The sequence below is a fragment of the Pterocles gutturalis genome, unplaced genomic scaffold, assembly GCF_000699245.1.
Source record: "Pterocles gutturalis isolate BGI_N339 unplaced genomic scaffold, ASM69924v1 scaffold13771, whole genome shotgun sequence".
Classification (NCBI taxonomy): Eukaryota; Metazoa; Chordata; class Aves; order Pterocliformes; family Pteroclidae; genus Pterocles; species Pterocles gutturalis.
Genome location: NW_010103226.1, coordinates 48,350 through 63,820, shown reverse-complemented (window position 1 = coordinate 63,820; position 15,471 = coordinate 48,350). Strand labels below are relative to the sequence as shown.

The 15,471-nt window shown below is 38.8% G+C and overlaps 1 protein-coding gene across 4 annotated transcripts in view; it reads right to left on the bottom strand.

Moving 5' to 3' along the window:
• Window positions 1–6,932, bottom strand: part of NUMB (numb homolog (Drosophila)) — a 35,856-nt gene extending 28,924 nt beyond the window's left edge. For all 4 annotated transcript variants that reach the window (XM_010086637.1, XM_010086639.1, XM_010086638.1 and 1 more), the window contains exon 1: window positions 6,790–6,932. In XM_010086637.1, the coding sequence (XP_010084939.1) occupies window positions 6,790–6,915 (126 nt within the window). In that variant the 5' untranslated portion in view covers window positions 6,916–6,932. The remainder of the gene's footprint in view (window positions 1–6,789) is intronic.
• Between the last annotated feature and the right edge of the window lie 8,539 nt (window positions 6,933–15,471).

Sequence of the window (15,471 nt, the reverse complement as noted above, 5' to 3'; positions counted from 1 at the left end):
CCTGAGTCACTTACTGCTTCTCTTACCGTCTTATCAGTGTGAACAGAAACAACACTGTGAGGGAATAACAAAGATTCCCAGTTAGGGCTATTGAAGATGAAGCAGGAAAGGTCAATACAGGATACACAAACGCTGTACTCTTCACATTCTCACAAATCCCTAGAATGAGGCAGACAAGGCACTCAGGTTATGTAGGACAGCACTTGCCTCAAGGCAGGATCTACTTCCACATCTAGAGCAGAGAAGTCAGCCTTGAAGCATTATGACATTTCTGTAACTGGAGATCAATGGGTTAGACCTTCTACTCTGTGCCTCACTGTGAGCAAGGGAAGTTGTTTGCTGAGTTGTTGTTAGTGTCTATCCTAAATTTCCCTTGATAAGCCTTAAACCCACTATATCTCCCAACGCCTTTACAGCCCCACATCCGTACTGTTAGACTCAGGTTTTCCATTGTTCACTCTGATGTGCAATTCCTGCTTTTCCAGGAATTCAGTGTTAATAAAAACATTTTAAAATTTATTTAAAAAAATAAAATAAAAGAAAATCAAGTGTTGATAGCACAAAGTTTAATAAACACTGCACAGGTGCACCTTTCCTTCAAGTCCTGCAAAAAAATCAGTTTCCCTTTGTGACACTGCAAATCCCCTAATTTTAAAAAACAAAATACCCACAATTAAAAAGTGTAATATAATGAAAGCTTTTTTTTTTCCCCACACCTAAATTACATTTAAAATAAATATTTCTATGAGGACATCCAAACCGCTTTTATGACTCTAAACATTAATAGTCATAGCTTTAAAACAATTTGAAGTTTACTAAACAATTTAAGAATTTGACCTTGTCCAAAGACAGGGCGGTTTTAAATTGAGTAAAAAGCTTCTTATAAATGTTCTTGTTTGCAAGGCTATCCAAACAAAACGATGCGTTGGATACAAGCGTGAAAAGTTTAAAGATTAGGGATTGCATTACATTCCTTTTAATGGGGACAAAAATGCAGAGGGATCTATTTGAGGCAAGTCTCCCATCTTCTGTTACAATCGCTATTATTTTATAATTAGCTGTCTTCAAGCTTTTTTCCTGTGATCTTAAGTGCTGCAGGATTTAAAAAATGTACCTCTGCTTGCTGCTGGTTGGCATTCGGTAGGAATGCTTATTGTTCATTGCTAACATCAATTCATGCCTTAAGAGGTAGGGATTTGTAGTGTTTAATATGTCAGGCTGTGCAACATTTCAGAAATCAGCAGATTTGCTACATTAACTTCTTAAAAATACTTAACATACTTTCCAAAGACTATTCAAGCATCTCAAGCTTTCTTCATCAAAAATATCACATGCCTAATTTAAAGGCACTTCAGCATCAGCATGCCAGTAAACTCTTGCACAGCTGCAATTATTTCAAACTAGAAGTGCATTTAAGACATAAAATAAAAGCCACAGTCACCTGTGCTAGGTACCAGAATTTCTGATCTGGAGGAACAGAATGGCATGCAAGCTGTATTTATAAACCGATTAAAAATAAGAAGTTATTTTTACTATGAGATTTATAAATGAGACATTAAGCAATACAGTTCAATATGTAAATTTCAAAACTAGAGGACAACTGGGCAGCTACAAGAGGTGCAAGAGCACACAGCAGAGTGACAGAAATGGGACTATCGATGGCAGTTTCAAGCAGGGCCAGGTATGGCCTAATGACATAACACGCTGCCGGGTCACAGGGACCCCAGGGATGAGAACTGACACTCAAGTCCCAGTGAGGACACTCTACAGGACTCAGTGCAAGTTGTTCCCTTTTCTTGTGTCTGTACTTGGACACAGAGCAATACGGTGTCCTCCAAACTTCTACCCAAGCAAGGGCTAGGTAGGAAACAGCTGAAGAGTATTTACTCTGAAAAGTCAATTCTTCTACATGTGAATGTACAACTGTATCCATGCAATTTTATTTGTCAACACTAACTCAGAAATCAAGATCCAGTGGAAAGGCTAATTCACATGATACCAGGCACTCATCAGCAAATCCTGGACTTCAAATTCAAAAATACAAATGTGTTTTCTTACTCTTCCACATGGACTTTTTTTTCCACTAATATCTTCTGTCTTCCAGTTGGAATAAATGGAACAAAATATGCAAGTGAACTTGGAAGCACCAGTAGGTTTAGATACATTAAGGTCAAAAGAGACTGACCACCAAAAACATGATAGCAAAATAATAAGACTAACTAAATTAATCCAAGATCCATATGACTGTTGCTTCTTCTAGACCCACAGGTAGGAATCAGCTGTTAATATTCTGTTTAACATGTCCAGTTGGTTAGAACCATCAAGAACTTGCAAATGTTTGATTTGTTTAGTTCTGTTAAGTAGAGGGAAATGACCTAATTTTTCTGATATAAATTTCACAGGCCAGTTACCCTACAGTGCATTTGTATGAATAAAAACTACTTACCCAGAGGGACATTCGAAAAGGCATTTCAGACAAAAGAAGCCCTAGTGTCAAATATTTTAGTCATTAAAACATAGACCAGCTGCATGTTCTCAGTGAGGTAGTGTCTAGAGCAAGAAAGAAAGTTTGAAAATGTGTATGCCAGTGAACTTCATGTTTTGCAATTATGATGTATAAAGATTGTGCAAAAATAAATTACAGCACTGATAAGCACGGCCGCAATGTCTGTTAGAATAATCTACTTCTGAGTTTTAAATACAGTGTCTCTGTATAAGTCCCTTATACATAACATATATTTAGCACAGTTTTTCCCTGAGGGAGGGTTCACTACAGCAGCATGGTAGTTACTTCTTAGTTTGTTAGGACAGTGGAAGAGCATTCTCACAGGAAAATACACTTTCATACAGATTTTCTAGCAGCCATAACAGCGCCACATTTATTAAAGAGGCAACTCTGAGTACATCTGTAAAACCTGCAATGTATCTATTGTGCCTCCACACCACAAGTTAGGGGAGCAACACCATTAAGTTTCCCAATGGAACAGCAGAAGTTTGCAAGTCACGCTTGTCTAAAACACAAGTTTAACATCCTTTTCATACCTTTGCTCACAGACAGGCACCTGCCTCTCTGCTGATGCAGTAGAGAAAAAAAAAAAAAAAAAAAACCAAACAAACAAAAAAACCCCCAAAACCACAAAAAAATCCAACCACAAAAAAAACCCCAAAACGCTCCCCTCATCCCCCCCACAAAAAAAAAACCAAAACCACCCAAAAAAAAAAAAACCCAAGCCCACAAACCATTCAGCCATATGCTCCAGCATCCTGGCTCTTCTTCCAATGCACCTTTAGCCAATTCAAAGCAGTTTACACAGGCGAGCAGTGCCGGACAGTCAGTAGCCACCCCAAGGCCCTATTTTGAATGTGTCAGATTACCACCTCAGGCGTGGGTAGGTTTCCAACACAGTGAAGAGCTATCTGTAAATACATCCTTCACACACTAAGATGACTGAGAAAATGTGATCAGAAGCTCCTTGCACACAACATTGCCACTCCAGCTAGTGGGAAAACAGAGACTGTTAAACAAAATAAAGTGTTATTACCTGAAAGTAACAGTACGTGCCCAGGATTATCACCGCCTCCAAATTTATAAGCACAGCACTGCAGAGAACCAACTGTGCATCAAATCCACTTCCCTGAATTTTAAAGCAGCAACATAATAGGAATTTTGCCCATACTTTCCACTGAGCATCTTCGCTACTGAAATGAAGAGGATCCATAGATGCATCAGATTTGCTCAAAATCCAACAGCACACTTATGGACTTTAATTAACAATAAGGATCAGCTGTGGATGCAGCACAGGAGAGCTTCAAGAACAATGCCAATGTAGAAAACCTTTCAACAACATTAAATCTGTTTGCAGTACAGCATCCTCACAGCACGGTGAACGGGCAGCTACTGGAGTCCCTGTCCAACACCAACGGAAAGAAGCCTGGAGGCAGGATGAAATCCTATTTGCAATACGACTTTCAAAGTGCTTCCAACATGTTCTGTAATATCTAAAAAGGATTAACCCGTGATAGCACTCTACAAACACCCCAACTCTGGGCAAAATATAAATGCCCAAAGGCAAGAAGTTAAAAAACACACTAAATTAACAGTACTTTAAGAGAGTGACATATCTTTCACCCACCAAGCTTTCATGATCTTCCTCTTTTACAAGAGAAACCGAGAGCAAACATTCCCTACTCTGCATTTGCACTAGTCTCCTCTCTCCACAAAAAAAAAAATGTTAGGAGTCTTACTTAAATAAAATAGCAAGCATTAGAAGAAACAAAGACTTCAACATGGCTTCTACTACATTAGTTTCACATACTTTAATTTAATACAGAAAACCTTCAAGACAGCGGTAGAGTGTTAACAATTCTCAGGTTTTCACCCACTATACAGGTAACATCTTCATCATCCCTGCAAAAGCCAGACTCCTGTCCTGCCACTCAGCTATGCCTTGAGCTCTGAAGAACTACAGGTGATGATTTTTAGCAGCTATATTACAGGCAATGGGCCACTCTGGAATTCCCATTTAGGAACTTTAAGAAAAAGAAGATATTTTCACCATGTTTCAGAATTCAGTGCATTCCTATTCATTAATAATTTTTCCCAAAATATCTCAGTTTATTCTGCTCCATTGAGAAGCATCAGGAAGAAAAGTCACCCCATCAGATATGTAAGGACACAGGCGACAACATACTTTCCTGGAATGTATGAATTTCCAAATAATACCCAAGAACGGCATGACAGGATACTCTCCTTCAATAGCACAAAGTTCTATTCTTTTAGTGAGCAAAATATAGTACCACCCACTAAACTGATGACTGTACATCTGGTTTATCTCGTTCACTCACAATGGCATACTTCCGATCTATTAAACACCAGTTAACACCCACTTTGCATCCCAAGCCCAATAAAAATTTCCACTACTGCCCATCTTGAGGCACAGTATTTTAGAAGATAAATTCTAACTGAATAAGCTAAAATGCCTCTTAATGTCAAATTGTTCTGATTTTAAGTCTTCATCTAATTGCAAATTCTTTAAATATTAATAGTCTACTGCTCTGACCAATTCAGGAAACATATGTACAGATGCTTTTGCTCCAGAGTATTTTTTCCAATTAATTAACTGAATTCACTTAAGTCCAATATAAAGCAGGCAAATAAGGGTAAACAAGTCCCATTATGTGGACAGGATGCAAAGACTCATCCATTTCCGTGCCTCTTCAGCACAGAATAGCCCAAAACCTTTTTTGATTTTGGGTACATGTGCCCAGAATAGATGAATGCTTCATTTACATACAGGAAGCATTTGTCACTCTAAGTGCAAGTCCTGACTGAGAGTTTAAAAAGTCAGTCTTTAAACAGCAAGAATTGGTTCATATCCTTTGTGTTCAGTAAAGGACTGAAAAAGTTTAAGTAAAACTAAATGTCTAGAAATGAGGCATTTTGCTTTTCAACCTGTGCAATGGCAAAATTATTAAAAAATAACAATGCTCAAGCTAACAGCTCTGTTCTCTCCTAGACAGTGTTAAACCTTAATCTAAGTTTGAGCTGCCACAAAGCAGTTACTCACTTTCAAAGCTCTGGCAAAACACCATCTCTGTCTAGTATTGGATTACAGTTCCCTCCTTCTAGCAGAAAACTAACACAAAATAAAGACAAAGAAGCAAGCAACCGTAACAAACTAGAAATGTTATATACAGTTGAGTATACGTAAAAGAACACATAAGCAAGCTACCTCAAATTTATTGGGCATCTGCACATACCCACAGCTCTCCAAAACTATGTAAAAGCCAGTTTCAAGAGTTCCATCAAGCAACATCACCTGCTTAACTATTGGATAGAATTACTTTAAGTATAATACAGATAAAAACTAACAAAAGGTCCTTAGGTGTCAGAACCATAGACTGTTTTCCTTGTGCATATGTATTTAATTCGTTAGCTTTCCATAAGCATCATCTGCTTACAATCTCTTGTAGAGTTAGTATTAGCGTGCCTTGAGGAAGAAAGCTTTTGATTACAAACGGAGTATATGCAACAAGACATCTTAAACTTCAAATTTATTTTTATATTTAAGTATTAATATTAAATACTATTCCAAAATACTAAAATAATATTGTTTCTTAAATAAAGCGGAAGGAGAAATGGTGACACAAAAGAAAATATCTATTTATGATACTCCAACAGTCTGTAATGAGTTCTCAGAATTCCAAAAGGTAATTTCAGTTTCACGTGCTTTAATAGTCTGCAACATACACACACACAAAATCATAGCACAGAAGACACTCAGAAGTTAGCAAGTGTTTATAACCTCAAGCACTGGAAGGAAACCCAGGTGTTACTTTGCAACATTTTCAGTTATCAAAAGGGAGGAATGATTCCTTTCCAAGCACAACCTACCACTTACCTTACAAGTCAAACTGTAACCGTAACTCCCCTTTTAACAGAGAGAACTGAGTACCTTTCCGTGCAGTCCAGGAGGTCTATCATTTCTGCTCTTCCAGAAAAACGAAGACAAATATTCTATTACTCCTCTGCCTAGCTACATGATTTATTTCAACTAGATAATAATGTAGGATATCTCAGACAGTGATTTTCCAAAGCATTTGTTACATGAGTCATCTGGCTTTAAAAAAAAAAAAAAAAAAGCCACATCCTTTGCAATGAGCTGACTGTAAAATAGGTCAGTGTGTAATGAAGCATGCTGCTGGCTTATGCTTGCCAAAAAGACCCCAAATAATAATTCATGGCAAGAGTACCTCATGGATATCTGAAAGAAAGGCAGAAACTCCTACCTTAACAGGAAAGCTGCACTTGCCAGTACGAACGCCTTCTTCATCAGTCTGCCACTGATGAGGCCTGCTGGCCTCAGGGACATAGACGTCTTTCTTTCTCCTAAAGCTTTGCCGTAATTTGTTCATTTCTCAGATTTTCACGTCCTAGAAGAAGAAAAAAAGAATACTGACAGTCGGAACCAAGACAGAGATTTATCCACTTTGGGTCAACCACTGTTATGACAAATGTCCCTGTGAAAAATCTGAGCTTCTGCAAGTACGAATGGAGGTACCTGTGAGAGGAAAGTATTTTGGACATAGATTCAGAGAAAGATAGATATTCGCTTCAAAGTGGAAAACACAAATCACATTACTTATTTAATATCTTTCCACAGCAACTGAAGCATTAGACCGAGGAATAACTATTACTCTGAGCATAAGGTTCCCTAAAATAGCCGACAGAGAAGCTGAAGAGCGATGCGCATGAATCCTGCCTCTCCGAATTTAAACACCTACCCAGAGCAACCAAGCAGGAGCACAAGCTTCCAAGGCACCCATGCAAGGCAGAGGTTCATAGCCCTAAGACTGCTCCTAAAATTCGGTTCTTCTCCTGTTCTTTGAGTGATAGGTTCATGCTTTTACTGAGGGGCACAGTCCAGCCCTTGATTAGTCTACCGGTAAAAGTTCTTCTGGTTAAATGAGAAATGCACTGAATTGATCTCCATGGCCTGGGTAAATCTCTGAACAATTACATAGTCTTACCTCTTCAAAGGAGGAAGACAGTTCTCTAATTACACTTCCAAATCCTGGAATTAGATGCTTTTCATACGATATTCTTGTATGTATCAGTTTCTATATACAAGCCAATCTGTACTTTAGACGTGCTCACCTTTACTAGATTCAAAGTACAATTAGCCAAGGAGCTATCAGAGAAAGTACTATTATAAAAAGACTCAATATTCAGCTATAGAAGTAAAATCATACAGGATACAATGTCAACAACACAGAAAACATGTTGATAGGCTTCTCAAGATATTGCTCTTCTTTCCTGAAAAATAAACCTTCTTACAACTATGAAATCTCATTTTGATAGAAAAAAGATGTTGCAGAATGCAAGGCAACTAAATCTAATTGGGTTATATATGCTTATTTCCCATTAGATTAGCTAAGCTACAGAATACAGATGTTTATGGGTATCAACAGGCAGCCTTTGAATGAAAGCAGCTTGAACACTATTTTAAACCCTGAAAAGAACTAGTGTTTTCCAGTTAAAACTATTTGACATAGGTGAGAAAAAACAACACATTCATGTTTGTGGCAACTGACATTTATGAAGCTTAAATTCAAAATGCAACAATTTCAAAGCTGAACTAATGTTAGAAATTAAAAGCACTACAGAAAATCACTGCCCACTACTACTTCTGATCAGTCAAATTTAAATTATTAAATTGGTTTATATCTCATGATGCACTTTAACCATTCCAAGTAACAAAAAGGCGTGAGTTTTGTCACTGACTCCCCAAACCCTCCTTCAGCAACTGTTACTTTCCTCCTCAAGCTGTAAGTCATTAGGTAAGACAGTTCCCACTCTATGTTATGAGCATGGCATTGGCTCATCTTCCATTAACTATTAAAAGCAATATTGTAAAATAAGTAGTAATTTTAAGACATACCCATGGATAAGGAAAACACTGCTAAAACTGGGAAATTTAAGTGTGGTGATGTTAATACTGTTGAGTGCCCGAGCTCAGTGACAAATTAAGCAATGCTGCCTGGTCTTGTAGCTTCTTTCAGCACAGGGGATAATTCCTAAAGTATTTCTGCATTAGCAAACAACTGGACCCAACTCCACTTTTGTGGCACACCGGCGTAGCATTTGAAAGCGATAAGGTGTGGCACTCCAGTCAATCCAAATCTCTCTTGCAAATTAAGTGACAGGTTGTGATGTATGGCAAAGGCTAGGTGACTGTCCCTGGGAGGGGGCACATACCTAGAATAGCCACGAGCTCCAACAAACAGTGTAAGATCAGGGATAGGAAGTTCCTCAGGGATTCTTAATCACAATTATCTAGTTACAAAGCAGCGCTAGCTTCACTCCTTCATAGTTGCAAAATGCCTGACATAACTAGGAACACAAAATATTTTCTTGAATTTACTCGGTAGGATTTAGAGATTAGAACAAGTGTGCAAAATAAAAAACACACACATTTCTTACCACTAAAGAAGCTGAAGCAGTTCCTCTACAAACACAGTTTCTTTATTTTACAAGCTAAAAGCCATTCAAAAATATCTGAATGTGCAAAGGCAATTATGGAAGTTTTAAGAGGGGTTGCAAGGCTTCTATTCTCCATTAAGGCTTAAAGTGGCATTAGAGGAGTATTAGTAATGTATTTTGCTGCAGACAGAAGAGTCTGTGCATCACTCAGTCTCAAGGAAACAGAATTTCAAGGGGGGGCCTTTCAACCACTTCGGGCAGGTGGCAGGTACTGCAGCAGATCGACACACAGCACCTCAGCTCACCAGGACAGACAGCCACTCTTGTCCCTGCTGAAGAGTGGCAGGGCCACAGCACGATGAGCAGAACCGCTGCTCCTGCTGCCTCGGAGCAAAACTCAGGGGCTGGTCAGTGTGTAGCTTAAAGCTCAGCTGCCCGACCTTGCCCTCCGGTGCCGAGGAACAGGCATAGATACCCTGCTCTGCCAAACAGGCACCAGACTCAGACTGATACAGAGGCAGTAAGGCTCTTCTGCCGGTATTCTCAGTATGACCAATTAAAAAACGCTTTGTAGAAATTTCAAACCCACAAAAATGTAAAAACAACTTGTGGAAAAGTTTTCAAGGTAACTCCGAATCTCAAAAGCTTCAGTAAGTAACAAAACAAGACCCGAGAACAGCACGCAGCCGCTGTACCACGCATGAAGTCGCAGTCTAATTGCCTTATCACAACATTCGCTTACGTGAGCATTTCCTTGGACTTCTCCCAGGAAGCATTGTTTTCACCCATGAGATTGGTACCTTATCAGAGATTTATTTTGACCAGGAATCTCAATCCACAGGGGAGGATGAGAATAAGAGTTCCTCAACTACACTTCCTATGACAAGCTGAAAGTGGCATTTTGCCCAAAAGTATTTCCTTTGCACTAAAAACCAAACCCATTTTCCTACATGTTCTAATTTTGAGGTCATGTTGGCAACAAGCAGTTTAAAAATAGCTTATTCTATTTAATAGAAATGCTGACAAATAGCAAGATTAATTTCTGGCCAGGCAACCAGAGAGCGTTTTCCAACTGCCACACTCAGATTTTCTGAGATGTCAGACTGTTTCGAGTAGGTTGTAAAACGGTTTGCCCTATAAACACCTAATTTTCCAGTAAGGTGCATGTCAGCCCAATATAACTAGAAGTGCCATCTGATGGAAAAGCGTTAAGTAAAACAATTCACACAGGCTGTGCATTTGAGGATTCAGGAGAAAAGCACATAAATTGCTGCAATGAAGTACAGAAATACCTACTAACTGTCGAGTTCAAAATCCCTGCGCAGGAACTCTAGAGAAAAAACAAGTGAGCATTTTCTACTGGAATTCTTTGCAAGGCACTTCCCATTCCCATACAAGCGCAGCATGCTTGCCAACACAAGAGACACCAACCTAGGCTGCAACAAGCTAGCAGGGTACTTTCTACTGCACTGACAGTGTTACCCACACCATAACAAGTTTTATACTCTGATTTGGGATTACGTAGGCTGAAAATTACCTGTGCCAGATTTCTTTATATTTAGCAACAGATTTTTGTCCTTTAATTAAAAGTATTTTTTAAATCCCCAAGAAGAAACAAATCAAAGCACCAAAGACACTATTTCCTTTTCACTTTTACAACCCAAAATCCAGCTTGAGCCCAGAGAGGACAATGGAGGAACAGTATGTCAAGATAAACCTGGTGAAAAGTCAAGATGGGAAACTTCAAATCTAATTAGAGCACAAAACATAGAGTGAGATCAGAGACAAACTGGAAAAAGCTGAAAGCATGGAGATCTTCTGGAGAAAAGAGGAAACAGAGACACTTTGGGTTCTGTTCTATTTCAAGGTTATCTCTACCAGAAGGCTAAGTGCAGACAGCTCAACATCTGAATGGTCATGCCTGTTGGAGAAAAAAAAAAAGAAAAAAACCAAACAAGAAAACCTCCACCACTTTTGAAATCCAAGAGATTACATTAGACTAAACATTAAACCAGTTCCCAAAGCACCTTATAAGCATCTACAAAAGGCATCGAAAAGACAGAGTGATTCAAATTTATAAACAAGTTTATAAATTTATGTTGCCATTTATTTTTCTGCAAAAGGATATATTTGGGATATTTTGAACACCACAGCTCCAAAGCCAATTTAATGAGAGCTTTGGCACCACTATTCTTCTGACCACCTGAAAGGTATCATTTTAACCCCTACCAGTTCACCGACACCTCAGGGGCAACACAGAGACAGAAACCACGGTGTCACGGAGGAAAGTGCACATTGAAGCACACTTCACTGCCTTGTGCATCATCAGGTTATGGCTGCAGAACAAATGACTGCAAGATAAACCAGCATGTTAATTCACATCTTGTTAGCTGCTCTTCGGTACGAATGTGTTCACTTTTACCCTCCAGCGAGCACAAGCCAGCAATTTGTCCTTCAGTAAGAGACGGGTAAGCTTCACATTAACTGAAGCTAGATCAGGTCTGAGCTGATGGCGATGCAGATTTGGAGCTTAGCTTGCCTTGCAGAAGTACCTATGTACCCATACCTTCAGATAACCAGTTCACCTACATTTTGCACAGATGTTTCTTGCACAGCAGTTGCTGCCACAAGGTGATCCAAACGGCAGAGTCTGCAGGGCAGGACAGTACTGGTCCCTGAATTGCATTCACACACTTAAGTGGTTAGATTTTAGGCTAGGGGGTAGTACAAATTGCACACTTCCAAGCAACCACTTCTAGTTTCAACACTGAGGACAAAAGCCCAGAACAAACCCGTTTTTATCTTTCTTCTGAACTCTAGCCTTCACAAAGGTTATTTAAGCTGCATTCAGTTACGTGTTCTTTTTTGTTTGCAATGGAAAAGGATAAAAACTTATTTTAAGTCTTCAGCTCAGCCAGGTTTTTAAAACTGTTCAGACGGCTTGGGATTACTTTCTGTTTTCTCTCAGAATTGAATACCGTTTCCTATTTACCAATTCAGAAAACAGAAAGTCATGGGTCAAATAAGGGCAAGTACTCTTTGGAGCCTGCAACAAACACAGGGTAGCCAGGGCGCAGAAGGAACACCCCTCAGTGCCATCCTCCTTGTTGGCAGCACACCTCGTCCTGCAAGCCTGAACCATCAGGAGCAGACCAAACTGACAAATCAATAAAATTCCTAGACATATGCATTTTGAACAGCAGGGAAATCTACGTTTAAGAACATTTTGTTATAGGGATCATTCTAAAATTTACAAGCCTCCACATAAAACTAACTCAATTAAAAGGTTACAATCAGACTAAGTAATTAAAAAAAAAAGAAGTCTCATTCATACCTGTATTGCCTGCTGGCCACACACAGGTGAGGTAGGAGCAGCTACACAACTATCAGCTCCTACATGCTCTTTCCCAGCAAAATACACCTAATATTTCTAATAAAAAAGGACCAAGACAAAGAGAGCCAACAGGTTCATCCATCTCTAATATGTTTTTGCCTCAGAAATACCAGGCATTTCTTCACATCAAAGCTTTCTGAATAAGGATGTGTTTTTCCTCCCAAAGTTATCTGATACTTCAGACCTAAAACATGCAAATTATCTTAATCTCATTGAAAAAAATGTGTTTGCCTAACCTACTTACTAGCAAAACACTCCAGAAACATTCCTCGGCACGCCTGCAAGGATATATCCTCAGAAGATTCCGTGGCTTTGAGTTCTTGTGCATGTACGACCTGGTCACACCTGCCCAAAGATGCATGTCTAACAGCTATCTTTTGAGTGTTATCAAAACTTGATTTTTATTATGAAACCCACAAGGGTCCACACTGGGAAAAGCAACAGCCTGCACATCCATATTTCCGAGGAGTATTCCACATTGCTTTTTCCTGTAAAACTCAGTTCACTGCTGACACTTCAACATTATTGTAAATCCTGGGTATAATCAGGACACCAGGACATCAGGGAGGAAATATGCTTGTTTTAAACCATTTCTTGGGGCAAGATTTAATTTTGGCAGACTTACCCGCAGTATGAGCGCAAACATAAAGACATGGTTCAAAACTTTTAGATCTATTTTGCTTTCTAATGTACAGTCTGAATCTCTCAATTTAAGATGACAAAGCAAGAACATTTCTTTTATAAGAAAGAGACAAGCTAGGAAAGCAAGTTGATTGCTGCCAAGGTAAATAGTCTGTGCCCCTGTCTATTGTGAAGCTGCCAGAATGGAGTTTCACTTCTCTGAAAAATCCTTATTAAGCATTGCTGCTAAACAAAAGGTCTCCCCTCCTCTCCCACTTACACAGTACAAAAACATGTAATGCCCTATCTGTCCAAGCCTACTGTAAAGGTTAGCCAAAACTTGCAGCAATAGCCCTGCAACAGCTTCTCTGCAATTATTCACCAGCACAAGAACACAAAGTACCCTTATCGTCTAAGGAAGAAAAGGTCACCCCACGTGTCAGATTTTGAATACAGGACTTTGAGCTTTTTTGTAAGTTTAGATCCCATAAAATCTAATTAAATCCAGCACTGTCACAGTGAAGCAAAGGAAGGCATGTAGCCATATGAGAGTTCTCACTAAAACCTTAACAGTCCTGCTTACGCAATCCGCTATGACTAACCACATTATTCCCCACATGGCCTTCCAACCCATTTACCCTTTCATTACCCAGTTAAGATCTAATAATACAATACTACAAGTAAGCATTCTAAGACACCAAAACAGACTTAAAGGTAAAGCATGAGTTCATTTGTTTGAGCCAGGGAATACATTTTGTTGTTGCTGTTATCTTTATTAAGAGTTCTATTTAACAGGATTTTTCTTGTTGCAGAAAAATAAAGTGTTGCATGCGCAATAAAAGATCACAAACATATCAGCTGTAGAAAACTCACCTTCCAGCAGGGAAAGTAATATTTAGATCATACTTTGAAAATAGAGCAGAAACGGCAACCTTAAACTCTTTCTATAAGACCAAAGAGGTCAGAGCTGTAACGATAATATAAATTTATCTGACAGCCTTCCTAGAAATTGTGGTGCACTGTCATCATACGATGTGAGGTACTATCCATCCTCTCAAATCCATCAGATTTCTTGCTGTCTCATACCTGAGCTCATCATGTGAGCACACCACAGCTGGTTTCAGAGCACTTGACAATTCTATTTGCACCACAGATGAGGGTGGAAGAAGGGGAAAAAAAACATTTTGACAGCAACATCTTACTGGCAAAAAACAGAGTTGAAACAAGAATTGCAGATAGCTTATGAAATACCAAGAAATAAAATAGTGAAGTGTAATCCAATACACCATTAACAATTGTGTGGCTAAAACATTCAGCTACCAGAAGCCCTGTCCCAGAGCTTAGAATTTTGTAAAAACACACCAGACTCTTCAAATATAAATATCCCCAGACTGTAGCAATTAAACACAGTATTCAGTATCCCACAACGGTATGGAACAGAAGCACCAGCACAGCAGCCACACTCAGACTCTTAAACTGTCAGAAAAATACAAGTTTGATCATTGCCAGGCAGAAGTTATTCCTAAAGGCATGTGATGCTCTTTCCAGCAGTCAGAAATCACTTGTTTCTCCCAAACCTGTGAAGTTCAGCAAATTCAAGAAAGCAAGCCTCATTTGCTCCATCAGTAACTACTCTAAAGCAAATATCCCATTCCATCAGACCCCACAGCCATTGCAAACTCTGGCTAGTCCTATACAAGATGTGAAAATGTTGAAGCGCAGAGGCACAAGGCAGCAATCCCCTTATTTTATAGGCTCACTCTAAAAATACCCAGCAATGACTGTCAGCCACTAGTGAAAAGCAGGTCTGCTAAACACTCCGTGTGATACAACGTGAGTTGAATTATACTACCTATAATAACTGAAAATAAGCAAAAGTTTTCTAAAGAAACACTAGCTGTGCCTTGTGGAAAGCAGTTCAAGCAATTCTGCTTTGCAGCTCATCCACATGCATGTGAAGAATTTTAACTAACCAAGTCACGCCATTTCCCAGTGAATCATTTACATTTACAGCAGCTAAATCTTGGATGACTGAACAGTTTTCAAACATGAACATCTCGGGTTTAAAAGGTATCTTTACACATACACATTGAATTTAGAAAAGAAATTAAAGAAAGTATGGAAAGGGCTGAATCAGTGGGAAAATATGTCCTTTAATCACCCAAACCTAAGAACCAGAACTTAAATGCCAAAACTCACAAAAAAAAAAGCATTTTCAAAATTAAAAGAAAATAACTTTTACAGGTAAAATAAGCATATTTTCTTGGTAAATCAGTCACAAATCTAAGGTTTTTACTCTGGGGCTACTTCAATAGGACATGTGAGGGTTTTATAACCGAATAAATAATAAGTGTTTGAATAGACAAGGAATTGTATCCAGTACGGCAGACATCTGCTGCTTAGAAGTAGAAAAGGTCAAATATAAATAAATCAAACATTCCTTTGTGCTATTGACCTGATCATTAATTACTTA